Here is a 26,890-nt window from a genome sequence, read left to right on the forward strand (position 1 = left end):
ATAAAACACGATGTTCATAGTTTCTTATAATACATTTATTCCTTATTGTTACACGTATTTACATTTTGAAAATAGTACAATAATAAACAAAAACAAAAACGAGATTTTCATTTTTTACCTTTAAAACATTACAGGGTAAATTCACTTCGGATACGCTCTTCTTCGTCCTAAGTTAACAAACTTTAGACTAGTATTCGTTTATATTAAAGTTGTGTGTTATTACAATTCAGCGAACAAGGAAGACTGCAAATAATATTAAGGTTGCTACTTGAAGAAATTACTTTGGTAAAAAATGACTCTTGCGCGGAGTCGTAAGGATCTATTAGCGATCGCAGAAATGTATACACGTATAAGTAGACATTTTATGTAGGTAAGAAATATGTATTTATATTTATATAACGCACAGTCTCATTATTATTTTTTTCATAAGAAACATTCATACTATATATGGCTCGGAAATTACAATATTACTACATATTCGATTAAAAATAAGTTATATTTTAAGGAACAAATTAATATCATATCATTGTTTTACATGAATTTTAAGCATGAAATTTATCTATCTACATTCGTCTATTACTTTAGATAAAAACAAATCGTAGCAAGAGATAGAATGTATGAATACATTGCGACGCGCTAATAGACCGTGTTCGGCTCGGATTACTAACCAATTTTTAAGAAATTTATAAATTAATCGTAAAAAAACAATGTAACACTTATAACTAGTATTGCATAAGGAAAATAAGTGGACTTTCCCATCGTGTAGCCTTTGAATAAATCATCACTATTCAAAATATAATCGGGTAGTGTTTTATATGCTTGTTATTGCAATAAACAAAAGAATCAAAAAATATTTACATTTCGAATGACACGTCCGATGTCCTCGTCGTTTATAAATCATTTTAAAGTTCACAATGACAAGCATAGAAGAGTTCCACCAACATTACATCGAAATACCAATCACACTTCTCCAACTGAGATTCCATTTTGTCTCCATTTGTCATGATAATTTATTTTTTATATTTATACCGTACAACCTCATTTTATTTTAACAACAATATTAAATCGTACATTACGATTTTAAATTACCAATGGTAATCACTAAGTTTTAGCACACAACCAGGAAGTTGGTTAAACAACTTTATTCCTTATTTTATCTAAGCACACATGATTACTCTACAACACAGTGCTAATACCAATCTTAAAGAAAACAACTTTCAAAGAAGTTCAGCTAAGAATTCAAAGAGTTATCGTAATATCAGACTTTAACACTAATATTGTAAAGGAATGAATTACTAATGTACGTGGTCTCTTCACATAACGATAAAAATATAATGGAATTGTTTTGTGTTCAAGTTACATCGGTAAAGATTATTACAAAATAGCATTTCGAGTTCCCAGCGTGCGGACAGGAAATGCGCAAAACTTACAGTAGGTACTCATAAATTATCGATATATTTCTCTATGTGCATCATAAATGTTCACGTTTACAGTGTGATCAGACACCATATTTATATTTAAATAGAGGAAAAAATATGATACAAAGGAAACTACAAATGTTATTTGACTAGACAGTACCATAGTACCGACATACGGTCACGTTATTTCATTGAGGAATTTTACATTATATTACTTAGGCCTTACAAATTATAAAAGGGCTTTTAGTGCCGACTGTAATCAAACAGTTCGTAGGTTCAAAACATTACTATCGGAACATTAGCTTTAGAAATAGTTAAACAATTAATTTTTATTCAATAAATTTTGAGTTAAAAGTTTCGATAAAAAATTATACTTATATTCTTTATCAAATTGCGCAATGTAAGATTTAGGTTACCGTGGACTATTATTGGTAGAAGTTGTAGTTAATTCACTAAATACTCGGAATATACGTACTAAAAATAATTTAATAAAAAATGTTATCACAATATTTTTATCAACTTTGCCTTCTGTTTATAATATGCATCATGAAAATATTTCCTAAATTATTATTATTATTAATATGAAAATTATAAAAAGTTATCATTTTATATGTCGGTTTTAAAATAATGGTCCGTGGCCAAGATTATTGTGCTTTGTAGAATTTGTGCATAATTTGAACAATATCATTTGCAATAGAAAGCGAGACATAGTGATTTATTCTAGTACTAAATAATATGTTTCACGCCATTGAGAGGCCACTAAAAGCCCCGCGAGAAAAAATACACAACATGAGATAAAATTCTCCTCTATAACACACCAATTCAACTATCCTGCATAATGGTTACTTCTCAAGCGAGGAAGAAGTCTTTATACTTTATCAAAATAATTTAGTACTTACACGAGAGATTAAAACCTTGTATAATAAAAATACAGCTTGCATTTTCACAGCGGCCACTAGTGTAATAAAGTTCAACTCAAAGGTTTCACCGTTTTTACTACTGCAATCACTGAAACAAAACATTTCGATTTTAAAAATGAGTTCAATTTTTAAAATGAAACTATAGTCTGTTCGCGTTAAGAATGCAGTGAGTTGCCATTGTTTACCGGCTTTACTCCGCCCCCTGACCAATCAAATCTTTTTTAACAGCAGGGTGAAGGTGTATGCATTTTTGTGTTAAAATTCCAACAAATTATATTTGTTTTAAAGACTATATAATGAATTTAAAAAATACACATTAAAGTAAAACATCGAAATTAAGTAATTAATATTTTAATTACTATTACTAGTGTTGTCGTTAGTATTTATAATAAAATAATTTTATGCAGCGAGTTCCATGACATTATCTAAATCCCACATAGCAATTTCTTCTTGTAAGACGTGGTCAAATTAATGAGGTATTCCTTTTTTTTTAAATATCAGTTAATAATAGTAATAAAAATTTTAATCAATAATCAATTAAAAAAACTAATTACTTGTGTACAACTTATATCACTCGATCCTAAGGTTCCTGTTTAATAGTAAAACCAATAGCTGCCACTGAAAGTCATATTTAATCTTTTTTTTTCGAACTGTGTACTGCTGTTGGCCCTTTTAGCCTCTACAGCGTCACCGGGGTGTGTATTCAACAAAATTCTTAACACTAGGTATATACAATCGTTTGCGAACTTACCATCGCGATGTAGAAATTTACATATTTTGACATAACGTCATGTAGTAGCTATAGGGTACATTAATTAATACGTGTACAGCTTGAATTAATTAAATATTAATATATAAAAAAAATTTAAATGATAAAAATATCAGTTAATAATTAATTAAATGTGAACTTGACTTTGTAATCTGGAAAGATTTGATTGGTCAAAGGGGGCGGAGTCAGGCCGGTAAACAATAACAACTCACTGCATTCTTAACGCGAACAAACTATAGTCTGATCATATTAAAAGAAACTGTTAAGCTAGAATCTTCTCCTCTCAAAGCGAGGAGCACAGATAAGGAATACAATAAATATCGAATAGCGTGCGCTGACCTGGTGCGCGTGCGCGGCGTCGCGGATGGCGGCGAGGCGCAGGCGCGTGTGCGCGAAGGTGGGGCGCTGCGCGGGGTCGGCGTGCCACGCCGCGCGCATCACGTCGTACGGGCCCGCCGGGCAGCCCTCCGGCGCCTCCATGCGGTAGCCGCGCTCCACGTGCCGCACCACGTCCGCCAGCGGCTGCGCACACGGTTAGCGTTACACTAAGTCGGATCGAAACGGCATGGCCCCGACCGATGCACATTCATATTAATTAAAACTGACACTTATTAAGTAAAAAACGTTCACTTACAATTCTCGGATACGGAACTCTTCCGAATGAATATATCTCCCAGAGAAGTATACCGAAACTCCACATGTCAGACTTATTTGAAAATTTCTGAAAAAAATAGGACAAATAATTATCATCTACTACATAGAATCGACGCGCACCGTGGTGCCATCTACTACATAGAATCGACGCGCACCGTGGTGCCATCTACTACATAGAATCGACGCGCACCGTGGTGCCATCTACTGCATAGAATCGACGCGCACCGTGGTGACGGAGGTGAGGTGGGGTGAGGTGAGGGGGTGACGGAGGTTTCACTCACGTTGTACTTGAGCGCCTCGGGCGCGGTCCACTTGATGGGCAGCTTGGCTTGCACGCGCAGCGCGTCGGCGGGGTCGTCGGGCGTGGCGTCGGTGCGCGCGAGGCCGAAGTCGGCCACCTTGGCCGTGCCCTCCGCCGAGATGAGCACGTTGCGCGCCGCCAGGTCGCGGTGCACGACGCGCTGCCGCTCCAGGTACTCCATGCCGCAGCACGCGTCGCTGCAATTACACCGGAACACTCACATTCAGCTTTGTGACTCAAACTCAAACAACTTTATTCAATATAGAAGCACTACACATTCTTATTGATGGTCAATTGAAACACTACCACCGGTTCGGAAAAGACCCTGACCTGAGAAGAACCGGCGAAAGAAACTCAGCCGGTTTTTTTTTTTTTTTTTTTATTTGTCTCATATATTATTTAAACAATTTAATATGAGATGAAATAGCCAGGATGCGATCGTTTCATTCCCAAGGTGTGCTATCGACCATAAACTCATTAATTGTATAGTAACCTTTTGCACACAAGCGTTCCTTAATAATTTTTTTAAATTTGGCAACAGAGGCATTTTGAACGCTTTCTGGGATCCTGTTGTAAAACCGTATACATTGACCATAACCTGTTGACTTCCAAGCAGGATACATTAATTGAAATAATTGTATTAAATTAACATGACGCTGTATTTTTTAAATGTTAAAAAAGAGTAACTACTGAGTTTCTTGCCGGTTCTTCTCGGTAGAATCTACTTTCCGAACCGGTGGTAGATTCACTTAATTGTAAAATGACGATTCAAAAGTGCTTATAAAAGCCTACTTGAATAAAGTTTATTTTGATTTTGATTTTGCACCACAAAGGAGTTACTGTGACATTAGTATAGAAGCTATCTTTGTCGCCAGTGGCAATTGGAACATTGCAAGTATAAGGAATGTCCACTAACTAGGCGAAGTTGATCTGGTTGAGTTGCGTGACGTAGTGCCGGCCGCGCGAGCGCAGGTAGTCGAGCAGCGAGCCCTGCGCGCAGTGCTCCGTCACTATGCACGTGCTACCATTCATACTGAACACCACGCAGCCCAGCAGTCGGACCAGGTTTTCGTGTTTCAGAGATCTGGAAGAAAGCAGTAACTTACAAAACATTTGGCCAGTAACCATGAGTTATATAAAAAATAATGCGGTATTTAAGACATTGATACTTTTTTTGCAGATGCTTTGATAAAAAGTTATCTATCGCATATTTTGAAATATTAACATTAAAATATTAAGTACCGCAACACTTATGCAGTGGCGTAGCTATCGTAGGGCTAGGTGGTGCAGTGCACCAGAGCCCCGGAGTTCGGGGGGGGCCTCTAAACTAAACCTTTTAAAGCTTTTCAAGATAGAAAATCACGACGCTGCGCAAAAAAGTCTTATTTGGTATCTATGATTTTAAAGGGTAAAATAATTAAAGAGGGATGGGAAAATGGGGAAGAGGGCCCGAGACATTTTCTATGCACCGCACCGGGGCCCTTCCTCACCAAGCCACGCCACTGCACTAATGGAAATCTATTCGACTATTATACATAATAAATAACTTACGCCATAACGCTCGCCTCCGCACGGAATTTGCTGGCTGCCTCTCGATCCTTTAAAATCTTCACGGCCACTTTTTGTGTGCCGTTCAGAATACCGAGCATCACGTCGCCGAACTCGCCTTTGCCTATGTTCTCCCGAATTTCCAAGTCTCGTTCGGCTATGATCCAACCTGAAAAAGAGAAATAAACAAATCAATATCCAAATTCAATAATACATTTTCGATATTTCTGTCACGGCATAATAACTTAATAAGACTGCTTATTTTATTTCAATATTTATGAAACATAAAATGCTCTTATAATTTTTACATGTACCGACCGCATAAAAAAATATTTGTTTACATTGTTTTACAATTAATTAGTGTAAGTGTTAAAATGGAACCAGAACTTTAGATTTTCCATGGCGATATGTTAGATATCAGATACGGTGTTCACAGCGTCAGAATGGCACCATGGCTGTATCAGAGGGTACTCACGCGCGTCAACGAACTTCTGCGCGCTGTCGGGTTGGTCGGCGGACAGGTGGCCGAAGGCGTGCTGGAAGTGGCCCGAGCTCAGCGCGCTCGACACGCTCGGCGTGGGCGGGTACGGCGGCGGCTGCTGTGAACCACGACAATCACAACATTTAACAACATTTCGCCTTAGTTTGGTTTGATGATTTTGAGAACATTGACTCGACAATTTCTTGTAAGTAATTATACTATTTGCGCTGTAGCTTGGTGCGGGTGACATTTGCCTATATGACGTTGATATCTGTCAGTACCATAAGACTAGTGATGTTGCGTAATTCATTTTTATCACTAACGATACTCGCAGTATAAATAATATAGTACTTATATAAAATAATTAAAATCGGGTTTATGATTTTTTTTCGTAACAACATTTTTGCTCAATTCAATTCAATTCTTTACAATATAATGGACTGAATGATGATGAATTTAGTGACAATTCAGATGTTCCTGATTCTGATATGAGTTTAGACGAATAAAATCATTTTTATATAAGATCTGTTGTTTCATTAATATAATTATAGACTTTTTACAATAATAATTGAACTACAGCCAATATATGTATATTTTTTTATTATAAAAAAAAACATCGACTATCCATTATAGCAGTACATCCCATTACTAAATACGTCTATGGTATTACGTTAAACGCATAATACTTTTCTTAACTTTTCTTTCCATTAGATTATATTTGTACACTAGAACATTCTGGTTTGGTTTAATTTAAACTACTTCAGTAATTAATGATTTAATTTATTACGAATGTGGTACAGCTAAAATACTAAATCATAATTTGTAAATCGCGGCTACTTTCAAGAGTGAAACGAAACGTTACTGAAACTGTCACCCGCACCATGCTACAGCGCAAATAGTATAAACTTCAGTTATTAGATGTGAATGAAAAACAAACTTACCTGTGGCAGTGGGGAAAATGGTGGCTGAAGAACATTGTTATTATTGGCACCATTCGGAGATGATTTCGGAAGCCATCTCTCTAATTTTGTACAAAGCCCATCAGCATCTTTTAAATAATGCTGTAAAAATTAACAAATATAATAGTTCAGTTAAAATTACTTAAAAATAACAGACACAACGAATTCAGTGATCAATAGGTATGCAACTCACCTGAATTAAATCTGGCATGTTATCGAAGAACTCTTCGTCGTCTATCGTCAGGCGTTGATTTTGACTGTCGGGCGCCGTCGCCCATTTAACTCTTTGAAAATAAGGATATTAATTTACCTATGTGCGAGTGTATTTTTATGTCTATAGAATTTATCTACAAAAAGTTCTATAATTAAGTTCCATCAGGGGTCTATGCAAGCCCCTCTGGGATGGAACAACCCATTTATGATATACTCTATCACTAAGGAGCAATAATTTGTACTATTTTATTTCGTTTGCAGGCACAAGGGACATCATAACTGTCAAAATTGCTGGCCCATCATGGATGTATGACATGCTTAAAATTCTTAATAGCGCCAATGTCTATGATCAGCGGCGACCATTTACCACAGTCTAATGTCCCATTTGTCCAATGGGCATCCAATTTCATACACATATAAGAAATCCAAGACAGATTTGAGTCCAAAGATTCAATAAGTTAGCAAAGCGTCCGCACCGGTAGTGTTCGACGCGGCCGCGGAAACGCACGCACAGCGTGTGGTCGCCCGGGAAGTTGGTGCTCTCGCGCACGAGGAACACGCCGTCCGGCGAGCCCGACAGCAGCGCCTCGGCGCGCTCGCGCGATATGGCGCCGTGGTGCCAGCTGCCGACACACGGGGAACTTACTGTCGTGTTATCCTCACGCTATAATGCCACTTGCTTCAGATCTCTTTGATTTATCGACGTTTATGTCAGCCCAATCAAATAAATCTAGTGACTTGTAAAATAATATACATATTACCTTCGATCGAAACCAGTCGATCAGAGACATGTCCATTAAACAATTATTCTATCCCAAAGCAGCCATAATTTGTATGCTATGTTATGTTAAAGAGTAGATTCCTAGGCCGATAAAATTACAGGCATCAGGAACATAACATCTTAAGATTTTAGGATAACCTCATAGCAGTAATTGAAACAACTTACTATTGTGTTGTAACGATTAAAAAACTTCGTCTTGTTCAATGTATCACATGTTTGGAAGTTGTAAGATATATTCTCATTTCGATCGATGATTAAACTACAAAACAAATTACCTTGTTCTATGTCTATTATGAATTATTACTGGAAATCGAGAAGTAATGATGATAATGAGGAGATTTCACAATTCATTAATAATAATAGTCAATTAAACCTCATTGCTAAGAATCCATCTTACTTGGCGCCATTAATAATAAGGTAATAACGACATAAACATAAAAAAAAAAAGTTAGACAAGGTCAGTTCATGGTTTCAACCGGAACAGATTATATTAATATTTATTTATGTATTTTAAAATTGCATTCGTTTGTGAAATAATTTATAATTAAGCGCTATCAAAGTTGATATGAAATACAAAGCGTTGTTTAAAAAAATTTAAATTTCGAAAACACTCGATTATAACATATGATATTATTTCGCAACCGTCGGTTACGACGCAACACAATCTTATCGTTACTAAACCGACTTCTCTGGAAAGTTGCTACGATTGCCAAACAAACGTTACAAGCGAACGAAAATGACAACATAATATAAGGTAATAATTACTTAAAGTCATCGTAATCGATTAACGGCGATCCGGACTCCGAGTTAGTCTTCGCACAGCCACTGTCAGTCTCCATAGCCTCGCAGAATCGAACTATGCTAACGAGACGACGGCTGAGATAAGCGGTATCTTATCGCGAGTAAAACACTTTTCGTCCCTCATCTTTGGCGCGAGTACTTTGATTAACGAAAATTGAATAAATATGTACATACATTTTTTATCGATATACGATAATTACATCGTGATAAACTGATTGTATAGATAACAGTACAGATACAAAAGTAAATAGAGTTATTTGTACAAAACAATCGTATTTAATACAATTTATCTTACTAATGTCGTAAATGTATTGGTAGTTTTTATACTACCGCCTAATATCGATATTTTGTATTATTATGTTAAATTTGAAGGACGAGTGAGCCAATGTAACAACAGGCAATTAACATGAGGTAACCCATTAGCCTGTTTGCCTGCTTATAAAAAACAGTAACAATAGGCTATTTGACCGGTTTTTAAAATCAATTTATATTATTTAGTAGAAGTTAAGGAACCCAGTAAATGTTGTGTTTTTTATTTCTAGTACATATTTAATATCATATTAAAAATTCCATATTTAAATAGCGCGTAAAAACGCTACTTGGACAATATGGCGCTGCAATGGGGTCGGTGACGTCACTTTCTTGTATTTTAATCTGTGGTACATATAGTAGAAAAGCAAAGTTTACAAGAAAGTGACTTCATCATGAGCCCGGCCAATCGGGAGCGTTTTGTGTCACGTGACAAACGTTTGAAAAAATGGATTTTTATTTATTGATTTTTGAATAAATTAAGTATTATTTTCAAGTTTCGTTAGTAAATAACCATTTTTAAACTCATAATATACACTGATTACAATAATTCACAATATATTTTTCGCATTGTCAAATAGCCAATTGAATAAAATAAATGTTCAACTTACGGCCACTGCGTCATGTTCACGAGCCTGTTGGCGGCGGGCGGAGGATTTTGTCCCGACGAGTTTACGAGCACATCACTCGGTCCCTTAGGAACTACTGCGGATAAAAAAACAAACACAATTATTATTAACAATTTATATTCAATAAAAAAAAATACACATGCCTATTAATATTTATAGCAAAAATAAATAGGATTTTTATAAACGATTCTATAGAAGTGGGGCATGAGATGCGATAACATCATTAAACACTAATTAGCTGCCGTTTCATATCGAGAGGCCTGTTAACGTTTGGTCGTCATTCAGACACTTGTAATGAATGAGCATAGAAATTATAATTACGCACGGGTAACACGAGTCATTTGTTTGTTTTTATGTTAGAATTACACAACTCATTGTGATGACACACTTATAGTTTGCATGATTCAAATTAAATACGGCTTTTATGTAATCATAGTCATTGTTAATTCGTTTTAATTAAATTATTGAGGATAACTTGAAAAATGCGTATTGTTTGGGTGGGCATGGTCAGCTAGAGACGTCAGAAAACGTGACTGGCTGTTTTATGTTTTCTTTTTATAATTTTTTACTTGAAATTAAAATAAAGAATTATAGTATATTACACGTCGATAAATCTATACTCATTACTTACATAAGAACGATATCTCAATACTGTATATAGTCAAACATTCAACAATTCAGCTGAACAATTCTAAGCAACTGTTGTGTAGTTTCTTCGAAAAGCGCGATCATAATAACATACGGGGGACACAAAGAGCGTCCTATTTTAAATAGGTTAAAGATAAAGTGATCCTGCGACGACACACGCTCTAGAAGTGTCGCTAATCACGTGTTCAGCGAGTCAGTATAATGATCATCATGAATTATTTATGTAAAGCTTGTGATGCATTTAAAATCCATTTAAAATGCATTCGAATAACGCATAATACTAGACGTTTAACATCTGAACATATCAGCCTTTCTGTAGTGTAGTTGCCTCACGGGTAAAGAGCTAGATAAATATCTGTAGATGGATAGATGTGAAGTATTTTCATTATTCTATGGCAGCTGTTCTCTGTTACCTTCGTCAAGTCGGAGATAGAATTTTTAAATAGTTGAGTTTTACCTCGTGTGAAGTGTATCATAGTGTATTGTTTGATCATATTATAGCCCTTCACAAAGGGTAAGGATAAACTTATATGTTTAAATTATAGTCATTTTAGAGGTAACTCTATTTGATATGCTAATTTTGATATTATTTTCATATCTAGTTAGTTACTAGATATCAATCTAAATGCTGCTAGGATTCATACCACTATTTCAAAGCGGCTCTGATTGTAATATGTAAATATTTAAGCCTAATGTTAAAAGAGAGATGTCGGGGTAACACTCGGTTGGAACAAAATGGCTTTCGCATATTATGTTTTAAGCAAATACACTATAAAATAAATTAACAACCGTTAATAAAAACGCCACGACAAAAACAATTAATATTAAAAATCGCGTGAGAATAAAAACAATAACAAAAAAGCTTAATAATGTATACTGTATATAATAGAAAGAGACAGAGTGAGAGAGAACGAGACAGAAAGATAGCCTGAAGTGGGCGTAGCGCTTTTCCCCTATGTGCCGAATTCCAACAGTTTGCTCTACCTTGAGACCTTGGTGTCAACAGTGAGTTAGTAAACATATAACAGAATAAAAAGGCGCGTGTCTCACCGGCGCTGGTCTGCGAGGCGTGCATGGGCGCGGGGGCGGGCGCGCCCGGCGCCGCCGCGCGCACCGACGACGACATCACGTTCTGCGGACAACGGCGCTCGCTACACTCGGCTCATGTCGCGTGACTCAACAACAGTGTAATCATTTCCTTAACCTTGATACTATATACTACTCAGAAAATGATCACAACTAAAGTGTAAAGTAAAAAAAGTAAAGTAACAGCCTGTAAATTTCCCACTGCTGGGATAAGGCCTCCTCTGCCATTAAGGAGAGGGTTTGGAACATATTCCACCACGCGGTTCCAATGCGGGTTGGTGGAATGCACATGTGGCAGAATTTCGATGAAATTAGACACATTCAGGTTTCCTCACGATGTTTTCCTTCACCGCCGAGCACGAGATGAATTATAAACACAAATTAAGCACATATATATAGTGGTGCTTGCCTGGGTTTGAACCCGCAATCATCGGTTAAGATGCACGCGTTCTAACCACTGGGCCATCTCAGCCAACTAAAGTGTGATGTATCTTAACCCAAGTATGTTTTAAATATATTTCGTTTCAGTTAAACTCGAAACGATATCGAAAATGAACTTACGTTATGTGGAACTGAATTTTGTAACGCTGTGGGCGAGAGCGGCACGTGAGGACCATTGCTCCCGCTGACTCCTCCTCCAGACTTAAACATAGGAAAACAATATGGATTCATAACCTAGTAATAGGTATGTGTTATTAAACAACATTTTACTTTATTATGTACTAATTAACTACAATAATACAAAGGAGAGCTATATTTATGTAATATGTATAAATCAAAATAATAACTAAGTTTCTAAGTAAAACTTACTGGCAGGGCATTGTGCCAGTTCGCTAGAAACAACTCACTCATCGGCTATACCATTGCCAAACAATCATAGGTACTTTGTTTACTCTTCAGCGGTAAGCCAATAACAGGCATAGTTAATATTTATTAGACTGCCAATATAGTTTAGTAACTTACAGGTGGCCCATATGCTTTCTGCCTTGCAATATTAAATTTATAAAATTATCCGCCCACGACGTATTATAGTTACATGTTTACTCAATATTTGTTCTATTATATTCAAATGTTGTTTACTGTTTTATATTACGTACAACGTGATTGCAGATTTCATACGTAATCACTTCTTTGAAAATTGAATTTACGCGTGTCGATAAACATATGATTTATAATGGAGGAATATACTTGCGCTAATGTAAACAACAAAAATACAAATTTTATTAATCACCTATTAATTAGGGATCAGAGATAAATTATATTTAATAAATCGACATCATTTTCACGTCCAATTAATGAATAACATTATATTAATATTGTAATAGGATTAATTTAAGCTTATTTTGTTTTATTTAATTACTTTAAGTAGGGCGTGAATTAAAATATATTCTGTATGTATGTACTCATGAAATAAAAACTATCTCGATGACAAATCCTTAAATAATTGAAAGCCTAATAATCACACGCGTCAAAAATATAATATCACATTTTTGGAGTCGGTTAAAAACATAACAAAACGAACCATCCGATCGAATGACATAGTTCCTTATGTAACAATAACAAATGTAGTATGTAATTTATGTATACGACTATTTTTCATTTTCAACCTCATAGGTTGCAACAGAGACGCACATTGTGCGCATGTGACATGTATATTTAAATCCATTAATTGATTATGGATAGTTTGTTAAATACTAAATCTAAAACTTTGCTACACTATGTTTATAAATATATATAGCATAAGATAAGGATAGTCATAAGTGCAAATTTAGAAAATTGTCTTGTAATGGCGTCAACGATAACCATCTTTCAGATACATAAAATAAACAGTCTAAGTCATACCAATACATACGTCAGTGATATAAAATTCGTCATATGACGCGAATTTACCGGTAGCTGATGGGGTGGCTGCGCCCGCTTGAGACGCGCGGGTGCGGTGGGCGCCGGGGTGGCGGACGCGGAGTACCACCCGCACGGACCGACGCTCTGCGTGCTGTGCACACCGTGCTGGAACACGTGTACAAATGACTATTTTGTAGAAAACGCTTCAACTCGATCCCAACATTACAAAATTTTACATCATTTATTTTAAAAATACGTCATTTACTTGGAATATGGTGTATATACTTTCGTTGAATTTACTTACTTAATATCAACGTAATTGGGAATTAAAGAAAAATATATACTTATAATAATTTTTAGGTAATCATTTATCGAAATAGTCGATTCAGAAAAACACTTCACCAATGGAAAAATAGAATATCGAGCTGTCGTTATACTTATCCTTGGCCAAACCATAATGTAGCACTGCCGAGTATGAATGGATTTTTAAAAATAGATCATTATCCATTTGCAATCTACCCTCTCGTCCTGTCTGACGATTTATTGACCTAGTCAGATATATAATATGGGATCAATGAGCATTCAAAGTTTGCCTAAAATTATCATTCAATTGAAATATAATAGTATTATATTCTGGTGACCGTACACGATAATCGTGACATTATAAAGTCAGTGTAATATAAGCACTGCGAATGCTGACGACGCATGAAAAGCGACAGCGAATTTATACATCTAAGTACTTTCAGAAATGCGTGGTGATGTTACCCCACTGATTTAGAAGCAGATTGTGACTTGCGATAAGAGAGGAGACATTGCTTTAGGCCTGAGTCACTGCAATTAAATACAAGAAAGAAATAAGAATGTTACGTTTCCATATCCGTCTGAGAAATTTTTTTGAAGGGCACCACAATTACCGAAGAGAACTGCCATTAATAATAACGAAATTGAAAATCGTCAAAGAAAAAGACGAGGAAAATTGTCCAAAAGTTGTGTTGCTTTTGCAAGATAACGCGCCAGTTCACAAGAGTCAAGTTGAAATTGTAGCTCTATATAATTACAGATGCCGACTGCTTATTCACCAACTTAGTATAAATTTAGCCTCTAACGACTTCGTCATCAAATTAAAAAAATGACGATTTACAGTGAACCATTACGGACGAATATGAAGGAAAGAATAAGGTTTTTTTTTTTTAATAGTTGTTACGTTAATATTCTGAACTGCACAATGATATTTTAATGATATTAAAAAGTGTTTTGTTTTATAAAATTATGTTATTTACAATCCATAACACGCACTGATTTGATACCTTCGTCGGATCTAAGGTCCAATTTTGATAAAGTAAAAGTATGTGTTTTAATGATATTTAAACTGAATAGACCTTGAATATTTATTAAATAAAATACTTGACAACATAATAATCATAACAAAGTCACAATACATTATAGAGTTTAGTCATCACCGAGTGAGAATCACTTGTTCAAATCAAAAGAAAAAGACAACAAGTACAAAAAAATGAGAGAACGCAATACATATGCTTCGTCCATCTGACTATAATGAGTGAAAAATATGGATTAATTTTAAAAGTTATGCACAGCAATGTTTTGTTCATAGTTATTACAGCAATAATAAAAGACTAATGTGGTTTTTAATGTTTACTACGACACGTCAAAGTTAACGATCCATTGAAAACTGAACTTGGCCGCACGCCAGATTATTGCGATGCAAGTACTCAACACTCAAAGCAATATGGTCGGCGACTACTGTCTACAAACATTTTCTCATTATTTAAATTCTCACAGATCTTATTCAGTTCCTTTGTTCCAATTATAATTTGAATTTACATTCATCACACCAAAAGTGTACACATTTTGTAAACTATTATGCTAAAGATGATATGCCAAATAGATACTTATTAAAACAATTTAATATTATGTAAGATTTCCTTTACAATATTTTAAGTGGATCTATATCATATAAGTAGATTCTACATCACGTAACAATTCCTAAAAATCATGGAGATTGACCATTAAAGGAACATGTTTAGGAGTTATTTTTTAATGGCAAGCGTCATTAATATATAACATTGCCTCATTGTGGGATACCAGAGAAGGAATGCGACACAATCATTCTCTTGTTTGCCATACAAGCGACCCGATTGAACACGTAACTTATTATAAACTCCGATAACGCAATACGGTAAGATTAATATACCTATTATTATATTATATACGCATAAATTATAACTTCGTTTTTACAATGGTAGATTAGCGAAATATAACTTTCGAGTAATATTCGAAAAAGGGAATGTACCTGCGCCAACGGCGGATGAGCTTGGTGGCGATGCACGTCCGAATTCATATCTGGAGACGATTAGCACCTCCCTTCACGGGCACCTCATTATCTGTTAACAAAAACAGTTAACTTTAAATAAAACAACAAAATAATATTTATTTTTCTCTGAACCGGTGGATTTTTAAGCCTTAATGTTGCTTCCTCTTTAGCAATGAGATAGCATAATGAACGTGATAAACTGAAAAACTGCCAACAGATTTTCCGACTGTATTGACCAATGTATTAGTGATTCATGAGAAAGGTTTAGATGTATAATTAAGGTCGTTGTGTAAACTGCCTAAAATATAGAAATATATTATATTGTATTCATTTTTTTTTTACTAAAAAAGGCGAACGTTTAAATAGGCAACCTGATAATAATTGATCCCCATCGCCGTAGACACTGGCGCCGTATGAAATATTAGCCATTCTTTTAAACATCGACCTTGGGACCTAAGATATGCCCCTAATGTCTGTACTTACATTGACTCACTTACCCTTCAAACTGATACACAAAAATACTAAGCGTAACTGTTTGGCGGTAAAATATTAGGTGGTACGTATCCAGACGGGCTTAATAAACATTTTATGTAGACTTATTCTACCCGTCAACACCATATGGCCAAAACCGAGACGGATGGTATTATGAATAGAAAATTTATAATGAATACAAAATAAAACGTAAATTACGCCTTTGAATCCAAATTTGGTTCATATATTTTTTGTTTTAATATCGTTTGAGTTTTCTTAACCTCATTCCTCATTTCCTTATGTCATGCTGTGGGCGGGATCATCCCGAAATAAATCAGCCGTACTGCAAGAAAACGCATTTTTGTTGACATTCAAATAAACAAGTATAGGTTGCGGCTGGAAGCCTTTTTCTGTTTAATAACTGGAAGGCAGACCAGTAAATACAAGCACTTCATGTAAGGTGACTGTTGACCCTCACTGACAAGAAATATTCGTTATTCTTTCAGTGGGGCGCCAAATATGGAAAAACCTAAAATGTTCCATGGTCATGGTAATAATAAAAAAATAAAATACTAAATGATTCGTACAATTTTTTTATGTTTCCTGTGAAGATTTATTAATTGCAAAAATAAAACGTGATGAATATAATAATGCAACAATATTGACAGAAATTTGTATACATTGTACATGTGTGCTAAAATTGTAATTAAATATTACTTTGTACATAGAAAGCAAGCATATTGAAACCCAGACGATATCGCGTTACGTACACGAACTCGAGTGTCTGAGACCAATGTGTTTCTCATTGGGTAATGTAACAAGTACATAAAAAGGTAAATATTTAAAACATCCACTAGGAACATAATTTAGCGGGTACTTAGTTGTATAACAGTACCACATAAATATATAAGATTTTTAACAATAACATCGAGAATATATGATTTATTGTTTGTATTTTCCACTGACTGACTACTTTTTTTTAAATTTATATAAAATTAATATACATATTACTTAAAAGGCGTTTAATTTTGGACGCTTGGTGGTATGAAAATATCCCAATATAACTAAATTGGATTGAATCTGGCATTTATTTCACAGCCAACTCTTGATGTGCGATATCATCAAGTAGAATAATATAATAAAACCACAATCTGTTAAGTATAATTAAAACTAAGCATTATGCAATCGAGTTTTGATATAAACTCAACAATTTTAAAATTCTTAAGAAACACTAAGGTTACGATATAATGTAGATTGGTTGTATTAACAAACTTATAATATCGCCTTACTTTACCCTTGTCTCGTGTTACGACACTGAATCATTTAACTAAAATATTTTTCCGACAAGGTCTAATTTGCAAACATACGTCACCATAATCTGCGACAAATGAAACAAAGCCGAATATTATTTATACGGGCTATGTAGGAGTGGCCCGCTGAATCACTCTCATTCTCCCGCCGATAATATATAGAACATGCGAATGTACATATAGCCGGCGGAGCGTGTCGAGTATCGTGATTCTACTTCTATTACGCTTCTGTGAAGTAATTTATTTAAACGTTTACAATAACAGGAAAATCGTTTTTACTACTTATGTAAACAAACAACGCCAGAGTCAAAGATTGGCGATTTATTTATATGTGATAATGTTTTACGTTGCTGTTCGCGATACGACTCGAGACATTACAATAACAAAAATTGAATAAATTAAAGTTAAGGAGTGGACGTGGTAAAGTGTTTATCTACGAAGAGACTAATACGCTCGTATTTGTAACGCAATATCGCTACACCGTGTCGAGTGGACGGGAACGCGTATTAGTTTACTGCCAACTTCCCACACCACACCGCAATGCGCAAATAAACAAGTACATTGCGATTATTTAAAACGTGTGTCTATAATACTGTCGTCAAATTAATGAGACATGACGCTTTCATCCCGTTCGAATTTATATAAGCGGGTGCCTACCTCGCACTAATTAAATAATCGGCATAAGTTTAAAAAATCGAATCCAACTGCAATTAATTCAACAAAGCCTCGATCACATATAATATTATAGATCTTATCTTATTCATTTCTTTACAAAAGTAGAAAATTTACATTTTGTCTACTTTCACTCCTAACGAGGTGATATAAATCTACGAAGCTTTTATTGTATGCAAAATGAGCTTATGTTACGGGGGTGTCAAGTCTACTTTTAGCAAAGAACTTTTTATTGACTGTTTAAATAGTTCTTTAGAAATAGGTTTACGGTAAAGGACAGAAATATAATTAGATCGTCTGATGTTTAAATATGCAAATAGATAATAACAAAGGAGCGAATATGGTAATATGTAACTTTTCACATGAGCTAGCCCGAATTCGAGTGTGTTTATAAGACGTTGCGTAAGCCGACGGGCCGGCGATTAGCCAGTTTTTGCCGCATGCGTGGCTGCTAGCGTCGGCGCCGCTTGCACGCCAATACAACGTTTTCTACATACCAAAACGATAACTTGTTTTTATCACGCCATTAAACGACACCTCATGGTCAAATGCAGACATTATTGTAGTGATAAAGCGATCTTTATATCAGTTACGCTTAATTGTTTTCGTGTCACAATAATGGAAATCATAGAAAAGATAATATACACCTGTATGTCATATGCAACTATGAAGTAATCTTTCGTTGGTAATGTACAATAAGTTATTCATAAATAAATAAATTTTAAAAGACGAAAATTCTCCAAGATTACAATCGGCTTGATATATTTGGTTACTATTCAAATTTAATCTTCTAATGACATTAAATTAAAAAAAAAATACTTTCAACTGCGCGTAGATTCGGAACGTTAATATTTAAATAAACAATTTCTCTTTTGGACATCCCTAGAGTAGACCGACAAGTTGCATTGAAATCATAACTACGAGCAAAGAAACCGCGCGGGGATGCAGGCGCGTGCCGAGTTGAACGACCACTCCACCACGCGCACGTTTCACTTTCATTTCATCCACTATACGTATTACGAACGCCTCCTAGTGTGTCGAGTGCCAATTTTACTAATGTTTGTTTATAGTGTTGATCTTGACGATACGTCGATATTGCTACTCATAAGACATTTTTATTGAATAGGTATTTATCAATAATATTTAGCTATGGTAGTAGTAAACACCCAGTTCAGCTATGATAACAAAAACTAGGTGATTACTCGAGCAACGGCATCTTTGATGAGTTGTGTTTGCACTGATTCACACATGCGGAACTGTAGTTGTAAGTACATTATAAATTTGGTTAATCCAAGTCACCTTGAAAGTAAAATAATGCAATGTTAAAAAAATGAAACATTTATGACGAAAATATTTTTTTATATGAAACGAAGCTGTCGTTAAATAAAACACCTTTATTCTAAATAGCGGAAGTTGATTATGTGTTCGTTCTTTCACTTCCTCCTCCTCCATTTGTCATTTCAATTCCAGTTTCACATTGTAATAAAATCCGTTAAAACAATATTTTCATTTTATTCTATAAAATCGATGAAAATGACGTAGTTAACTCACTATACTTAGGTAACTTTATTACAGTTAATATTTCAAAAATACATATTCATATAAACATGTGTCCCTTTGGCTAAACTTTTTCTTCTTTTGAAGAGAAAGCTTGATACGGACGCTGCATAGCGGAACTTGCGTTTAATCCGAGTTGGATATACGTGGCGGATTTTCATCCGGCACATGCAAGTTTTCCTCGGGAAATTTTTTCTCAGCTTCGAAATTAAGTAAAATTCAGGAACTTTTGGCTGAGTTTGCAATCGAAATTACCATGTATCAATAGAAAAATACCAATTCGCGTGTTTTAACCATTGGGCAATCACGGCTACGAGTATTCAAATACATATAAATATTATTATTTATTCTATGAATGTGACAAGATTTAAAAAAATTAAATGAGATTTAAGGTTTATTCATTAGTTTCGGCCATAGCGCCCGTTTTCGTCGAATATTAAACCAATTTAATAAATGCATAGGATTAATAACGGGGCAAAACTGTGCACAAAAGCGCAACTGCAGCACTCATTTGGGTACTCCGATGAGACGGCAACCCGACACAACCAGGGTAAAATTAGAGCCCAACGGATTTACGTACAATCCGAAGCAAAGGAATATAACACTGCTTATGATCCGGGGTTCTAATAAAAAAAATTGAACCACACTAGAATTTAAGCCGTACTAGGCTTAGGTTGGCTGCGTCAGCGTTAAAAATACGCATTTAGTTAGATAAAAGTATACAAAGTTTATTTGCGTTAACCTTACAAAATAAATAATCTACTTTTTTATTACTAGTCAATCCGGAACCAGAAGGAATTTCATATTTATCCAGTATGAAACCGGTGCTCCGCCTTAAATGTTAAAACAATTAAAAATGTTGTATCAGAAACGACTGGTACGGAAATTATTTCGGATGATAGTACGTATTTAAATAGTGGAAGGAAATTCCTGATAAGGTCTGTATGGGAACTAGTTTTTCAACGTACAGAACACATAAAAAAGTTCAACATAATAATAAAGTTAACTTAAAAATACCTAATTATTTCAGTTATTTCCTGAATAAGGCATTTGTTTTTATGAGACGAATGAAATTTAAGCTACACAGATTTAACACCAGCACCTTATATTGTGACCAAAATAGTATCGATTGGTTAGTGTAAATTTCGGGGAAAGTTTATAAAGACATTTTCTCGAAACGTTTTATTTTTTTGTGTTTTGTAATTATTTTAATTAATAACAAATGTAGTTGATTATGTATTATTTTATATGGACCAGTAAAACATGACAGATATTGTTCGATAACAAGGAAATGTCCGAATTATTTCAAACTCACTTATTGATGTAGAGATCACTGGCGGGAACTCAATGAACGAAGATATTAAACATCGTAGATATTACTGTAAATAGTTTTGTTGGAAATAGGGTATTATTGTAAGCATATTAACGGTAATAACGATTTCCCGATCCATATTTTCAACATTGCAAGCCACATTATTAAAAATCTATTCGATAAAATATTAAATAACAATATATCGATTGCAATAGAAGCAAATAATCAGCAAATCGTTTAATTTCCGCTGAAACTAATTTTATTAAAACGCTAAATTATAAAGTAAATTAAGCCGACCTTAATAAAACAGCTTCCTTCCATCCACGGTCATATTTATAAAAGGAAAATACAAGTCTCGGTACTTCCTACGTACATTTAAACATGGAATATCTCTTTGTAAGTAATTCTACTTAAATACATAGCCACTTTAAAAATGCGTTCGTCTCAATAAGGTAAGATTACTTAAGTTACTAATCTAACGTAGCAACGTAATTTCTCAAATGTATTCATTAAGGGGTCTGTGTTCATAAAGTTACATATTCAAAAACACATGTGGAGTTTGAAGCTATTAACTAAAGTGCATTGATACCCTTTTGATCGTTTCGTACTCTAATTTGAGATGGTAATAGGATGAGTCGATGACTCATAAAACCTACGTACATCACAATTTACAAACAAGGCGGTCATATCATGGCCTTGTACGATTGCGACGACATATACACATACAAGATCAGCAGAATTCCACACTTAATATAATACAACCTTTTTAATATTTCGTTCATCACGTTAAATAGTAGGATATTTTTGGTATTCATTTAATTTATGTATTGTTTGCAAGTTATAATATAAACGGTCTTTTAATATGTATTAAGTTTTAATTTATCTATATTTTATTATGTAATTTATGCTATAACTGTTTATACTTTCTTTCTTTTTTCACTCAATGAAATGAATAGCCTAATTATTAGAATATAAAAACTTAAAAAACATCGTAATGAATGGTTCAGAAACAGTTCTTAAACCTGTTTAATTAAATGATTAATTATAAAATATGGTTATATGTATTGTTGCAAAATTTAAAAATGTTTGTAACTTTTTGAAAGATAACTGTTTTGAATTGACCTCATATAATGTTGCAAATTGTAAAAAGTTGTATAAAATTATAGTAATTTATGATACTAGTAAATATTGTTTTATGAAGAAATATTAGGTAGTATACTAAACTTATAAAATAATTTTATTAATATTATGAAAATATTCCTAGTTTACCCAAGGCGTTTCCTCAATGGTGGTACCATACATCGTGGCAGATACATCGACATTTTCTTGGGTACCAACCACATTATGAATAGTGAGCATACATTATTAAAGTTTTGCTTGTCTGGATTTGACACACACACTTCTCTATCTCTTCTCTCAAGTCCATAATAAACCAGTATGATCAATTAGGTTCAATATCTATAAATGTTTTAATGGAATTAATATTTAATTTTGAGTTGTCATCGAGATTATTGCTAGACAAGAAAGGGAACATTATTCGGTGGATAGCCATATGGTTTATTTTAAGCAACGAGGCGTGCAACATTTTAACTTTAAATCGGGAGTATTGATTTTTTCCGAGAATAGAATATTCGCATTCGCTAAGGATACCTACGTATTAATTATATACAAGCATACGAGTAGTTATTTTTAAAATTGCCTAACACCTACCATAGTTTTACAATAATCCAATTAATCAGTTCTTTTTCTTCATCGGCACCTTCACCATATCACAAACACGACAACACGCAATCAATGTACACATGACAAGAAGATATAAATTTAATTATTACGATAGTTTAATATAGAAAAAAAATAATGATTCTGTGTTGTTTACACAATTGACGATGTTACTAAGTGAGTCAACCGCGCGCGGGTGGCTCCTTTGTTTATTTACAACAACGAGGCGACTAAAGCGTGGAAAGAGACCAGTCTTGCAATTTCTGCAAAGACCATGAAAATACAAATGATTCGCTAGGCGAACATGATTCGGCGCAACAACGTGCGGCCGAGGTGATCGTCAATCACAAACTGTCGGAACTCGGAGGGGACCGTCGCCGTTGTGGGTTAGCCGGCGTACGATCAACTTGTCCAGTTAAATTTCCTAATTAGTCAACGTGTTACGCAAACATTATTTCCTTCTGTAATTATTTATCATCACTAAGAAATGTTTACTCAATGATTTTAAAATTCACACTTTGCCTAATCTCAAACTTGATTGTCTAATTACACTCATATATACAAACTTCAAAGCCATCTTCATTGGCTATCGGTGTTACATATATATATGTTACACAAATCTCATATATTTTCTCTTTCAGTATATGCATAACAATCTTTAGTTATCATTAATATAACTATCGTGTCGATCAAAAGGTTTCTTCCTTTCTTAACTTCAATAATAGTTACAGTTGATTTAAGAAATGTCTTAAAGTGCACTCGTGTTAATTCAATATGTACATCTGTGTGATGAAAAAACGCAATACAATTAGTGTTATTTGTGACAACTGGAGCGTGAGAGGAATCCGGTGTACGGTAGTGTTCCAGTCACAATGCCCCGTGACCGAGTCCACGAAGCTGACTGACAAATGCCCTCCATTCAAACATACAGACAAGCAGACAATCTCTTCGCTAACTGTTGTTATGTATAAAAGTACTCATATAATTATACACATTAATGAAATAACATTATTTAACGAGTATTAAGTACTTTAAAGATTTAAAAATCAATGATTTTAATTAATATACGTAAATATGTATGTTAATTATTTATTCAAAGTAACAGTACGATAAGTCATTTTTTAACCAGTCGGATTCTGGTCGTAGGTTCAAGGAAATGTTCAATGTGTGTAAGTTTGTCTGCCTATTAACTCATTACTAAACGATCGTAATTAATTTTATAGTTCGTATAAAACTTGGGAATAATATATCGTTGTATACATATTTCGATATGTAATCACGCGATTTATAGGAAAATTTAATTTAATCTTAAATCTTATCGAGTCAAAGGGGAACAGCTAGTGAGGTATAAAATAAGAAATTTCATTCAACATTCTGCCAACTATACTACTAGCCAATGTGCTGCTCATCTAATTAGGAGTGTAAACAGTCACGGTGTCTTAGGACGGTGATGTCATCGTACGCGCAGCCGTCGGTCTTTTCGACATCCGTCAACACGTATGGGCAGAGACTTCATTTCGAAGCTACTACGGGTATGTCTTATAAAGGTTTCAAGTGAAAAATTATACCACCATCTACGTAAAATAGGTAGCAATATTTTATCAATAATTCATTTAACCAGCTTATAAGTTAAAATATACTTATAGCTTTCCACCGTTTTACAACACAAGCAATGACAAATTATTGCGTCTTATCGGGCATAGCGACAACCACCTCTTAATATCTTACGCAATAAATTGTAGCTTCATTTTCAAAGATGAAAATATCGATATCGATCGATAGAAGTACAACATTTTACGAGCCACATTAAAAAGCAAAGAAGAAACACAATCTAAATCAATATACCTTAAAACAAACAGATCAACTACAACTAAACAAAAACAGAACCATTTCAGGAAAAAATCAGATCAAAATGACAATTGAAAAATTATCTAACTACCTTCTCTTTAAAAGCAGAGGAAGCCTAGAGCCAAGCATCTACAGATTATATTTACTTCGTGCAGGTAAACAAATAAAACCAATTCTGCAAAACCGTTTAAGCATTGATAACTTCAAAATAGATATAAGGTAAGAAATCATGTTATTCATACCGATACTTATTAGCCAAAACAGAAACAAATTGTATAAATGATTAAGGATAAACAAACATAATAAATAAATAATATCATAGATTATTCAAAATGAAATGATCAGCAATTCAAGGCCATGTTGTTTATTTGTTTGAAAGAGGTATTAGGACACATCTTAATAAAAGAAAAAAATGTGATAAAGTTCAAGATCAGAAATTGACTGTGTCACATTTAGAAGAATAGTATTATAATAATTTTGATTTTTCATATAAGTAACTACTACTAGGAAGGTAGATTATAGGGTGAAATTAATAATTCTGATTTTAAAATTTATTGTGATGCTTACTCAGCCCTGTCCAATAACTTCATATTTAAGTAGTCCATGAGACAAAACATGAAAACTGATATTAAAGTATGCAAAATATGAGGATGTTTATTACTACTGTGATATTATTGTGCAGTGTTCATATTTTGTAAAAATTAAATACAACTAGCAAGCACTGTGAGAAAAATTTCATTTTTTAATGATGTCATCAAATCCACAACAGAAAAAATCTAAAATAGTAAATAAATCACAGTACTCAGTTATATCAATAAAAACAATAATATATTTATTTCAATTACAGCTAATGATTAAGGCTTTTTGTAAACCATTCATAACATATTCTAGCAAACAGCAGTTCACCATGTTTATGTACTGCTTTAAAGTTAAATGAGTCGGTGTAAAACCATGCACAAAGTATTTAGTTCCCATGGTGGTGACAGGTTGGTGATGTTATAGGAGGTCGATTTAGTTTTGCAGAAGTCCATCATATATTGGCAGAAGTGTCTGCTTACAATTGGGCGCCCAATGTGCCCATCTGCTTGTCTTTTTACACATAAAACTAAAAAGCTCAGGATTACGCTAATGGCTCTTCGTTAAAGTTCATCGACATGTTACAATTTATAATATATTTTATAAATTTAAAACATGCATGCACCTATGTATATTTAATATTAACATTTAACAACTGTTTCAGATATTTTATTTTATTATTGGAAGACTCATTAAATATGACGCTATATGAAAAATAACTTAAACAATAATAATCAAATTACTTACTTAACTAATCCAGCTGGATTGGAGAGGAGCTCCACTGTTACATAAATATAATTCTACGTAACTAATAATATTGTGAGCATTCATTTTTGTGGTTAAATTACCAAAATTATTACTCAAAAATTTTAGTTCACTGGTCATTTTTTTCAAAGATAAATTTAAAAAAATTTAAACATACTAACTTAAGAGCCTTAGTTAAAGATCAATGTAAACCTCATATATAGGACACCAAAACATTTGAGCCAAATAGATAATGTAGTTAATGGCTTACAAATATATACATAATATAGAAGACAATACATAAAAAATGATCATAGTAAGTTAATTATTAAGAGATTATTTAATCTCAGTGAATTGAAGCATTCTACTGTTTCATAGTAGGCAAATTAATTAATAACATTAATTCATTCAAAAATTATTGAAATGTATTTCTTCATTAAAGAAGATTTGAGTTGTTTGATACAAGTACAAATGAAAAAGATGAGGAGTTTGAAGAAAAAATAATCAGGAGTCTCAAGAATGAAGCATTGTCTTATAATGATTTATCTGTAATTTCATATTCCTTACTTATATTACAAATATGTAAGTAAAGCAGAAATATTATTCCTTTTATTATAGGATCGATTTTTGGTATGTATTTGATAAAACATTTAAGGCCATCAATTACAACTTTAAACTTTGTTGCATAATAGATCATAGTTAAATAAACCCATAATTTCAATCTTTTTTGCCATATCCCATATCGTTATGAAGTCGTCCGCCTACAATTTCTTCTACTTGCCTCAGCAGCATGTCAACTAGTTAGAAATCGACGTTACACGAAAGTAAAAAATAGCAAACTTACCAAAATTACTTGAAGATAGCACTAAATATAACTATATTTGTAAACTCTTAATTCATCCTTAGTCACAACACTGATGAAAATTATTGATAATCATAAACAACTTATACGTCACTCGCAGATGTCCGCCATTTTATAAATTTATTTTT

The 26,890-nt window shown here is 33.9% G+C and overlaps 1 protein-coding gene across 4 annotated transcripts; it reads right to left on the bottom strand.

Annotated features, from left to right (window-relative positions):
- Window positions 1-13: 13 nt before the first annotated feature.
- LOC124534559 (tyrosine-protein kinase CSK) lies at window positions 14-26,890 on the bottom strand. 4 transcript variants are annotated; one of them, XM_047110466.1, is made up of 16 exons: window positions 26,745-26,890; window positions 15,671-15,761; window positions 13,408-13,524; window positions 12,079-12,159; window positions 11,482-11,563; window positions 9,766-9,859; window positions 7,740-7,886; window positions 7,244-7,334; window positions 7,033-7,152; window positions 6,086-6,206; window positions 5,614-5,779; window positions 4,979-5,146; window positions 4,043-4,259; window positions 3,742-3,828; window positions 3,447-3,629; window positions 14-2,426 (listed from the first exon to the last, which is right to left on the bottom strand). In XM_047110466.1, exons 2-16 carry the CDS (start codon window positions 15,716-15,718, stop codon window positions 2,424-2,426), a joined length of 1,725 nt encoding a protein of 574 aa, XP_046966422.1. In that variant the 5' UTR covers window positions 15,719-15,761; window positions 26,745-26,890; the 3' UTR covers window positions 14-2,423. The 4 variants fall into 4 exon arrangements, with proteins under 4 accessions (XP_046966422.1, XP_046966420.1, XP_046966421.1 ...); XM_047110464.1 differs by having other exon boundaries at window positions 6,086-6,209; XM_047110465.1 differs by lacking the exon at window positions 26,745-26,890 and adding an exon at window positions 22,724-23,094 and having other exon boundaries at window positions 6,086-6,209.

This window comes from Vanessa cardui, chromosome 13 (genome assembly GCF_905220365.1).
Source record: "Vanessa cardui chromosome 13, ilVanCard2.1, whole genome shotgun sequence".
Lineage (NCBI taxonomy): Eukaryota > Metazoa > Arthropoda > Insecta > Lepidoptera > Nymphalidae > Vanessa > Vanessa cardui.

Excerpts from the sequence above, each read along its gene's own strand:
- LOC124534559 (XM_047110464.1), bottom strand. The coding sequence starts at position 15,718 with ATGAATTCGGACGTGCATCGCCACCAAGCTCATCCGCCGTTGGCGCAG. Across the intron at positions 13,525-15,670 it reads CTCATCCGCCGTTGGCGCAG|CACGGTGTGCACAGCACGCA; the intron begins GTACATTCCCTT and ends CACGTGTTCCAG. Across the intron at positions 3,829-4,042 it reads CCGAGGCGCTCAAGTACAAC|AAATTTTCAAATAAGTCTGA; the intron begins GTGAGTGAAACC and ends TATTTTTTTCAG.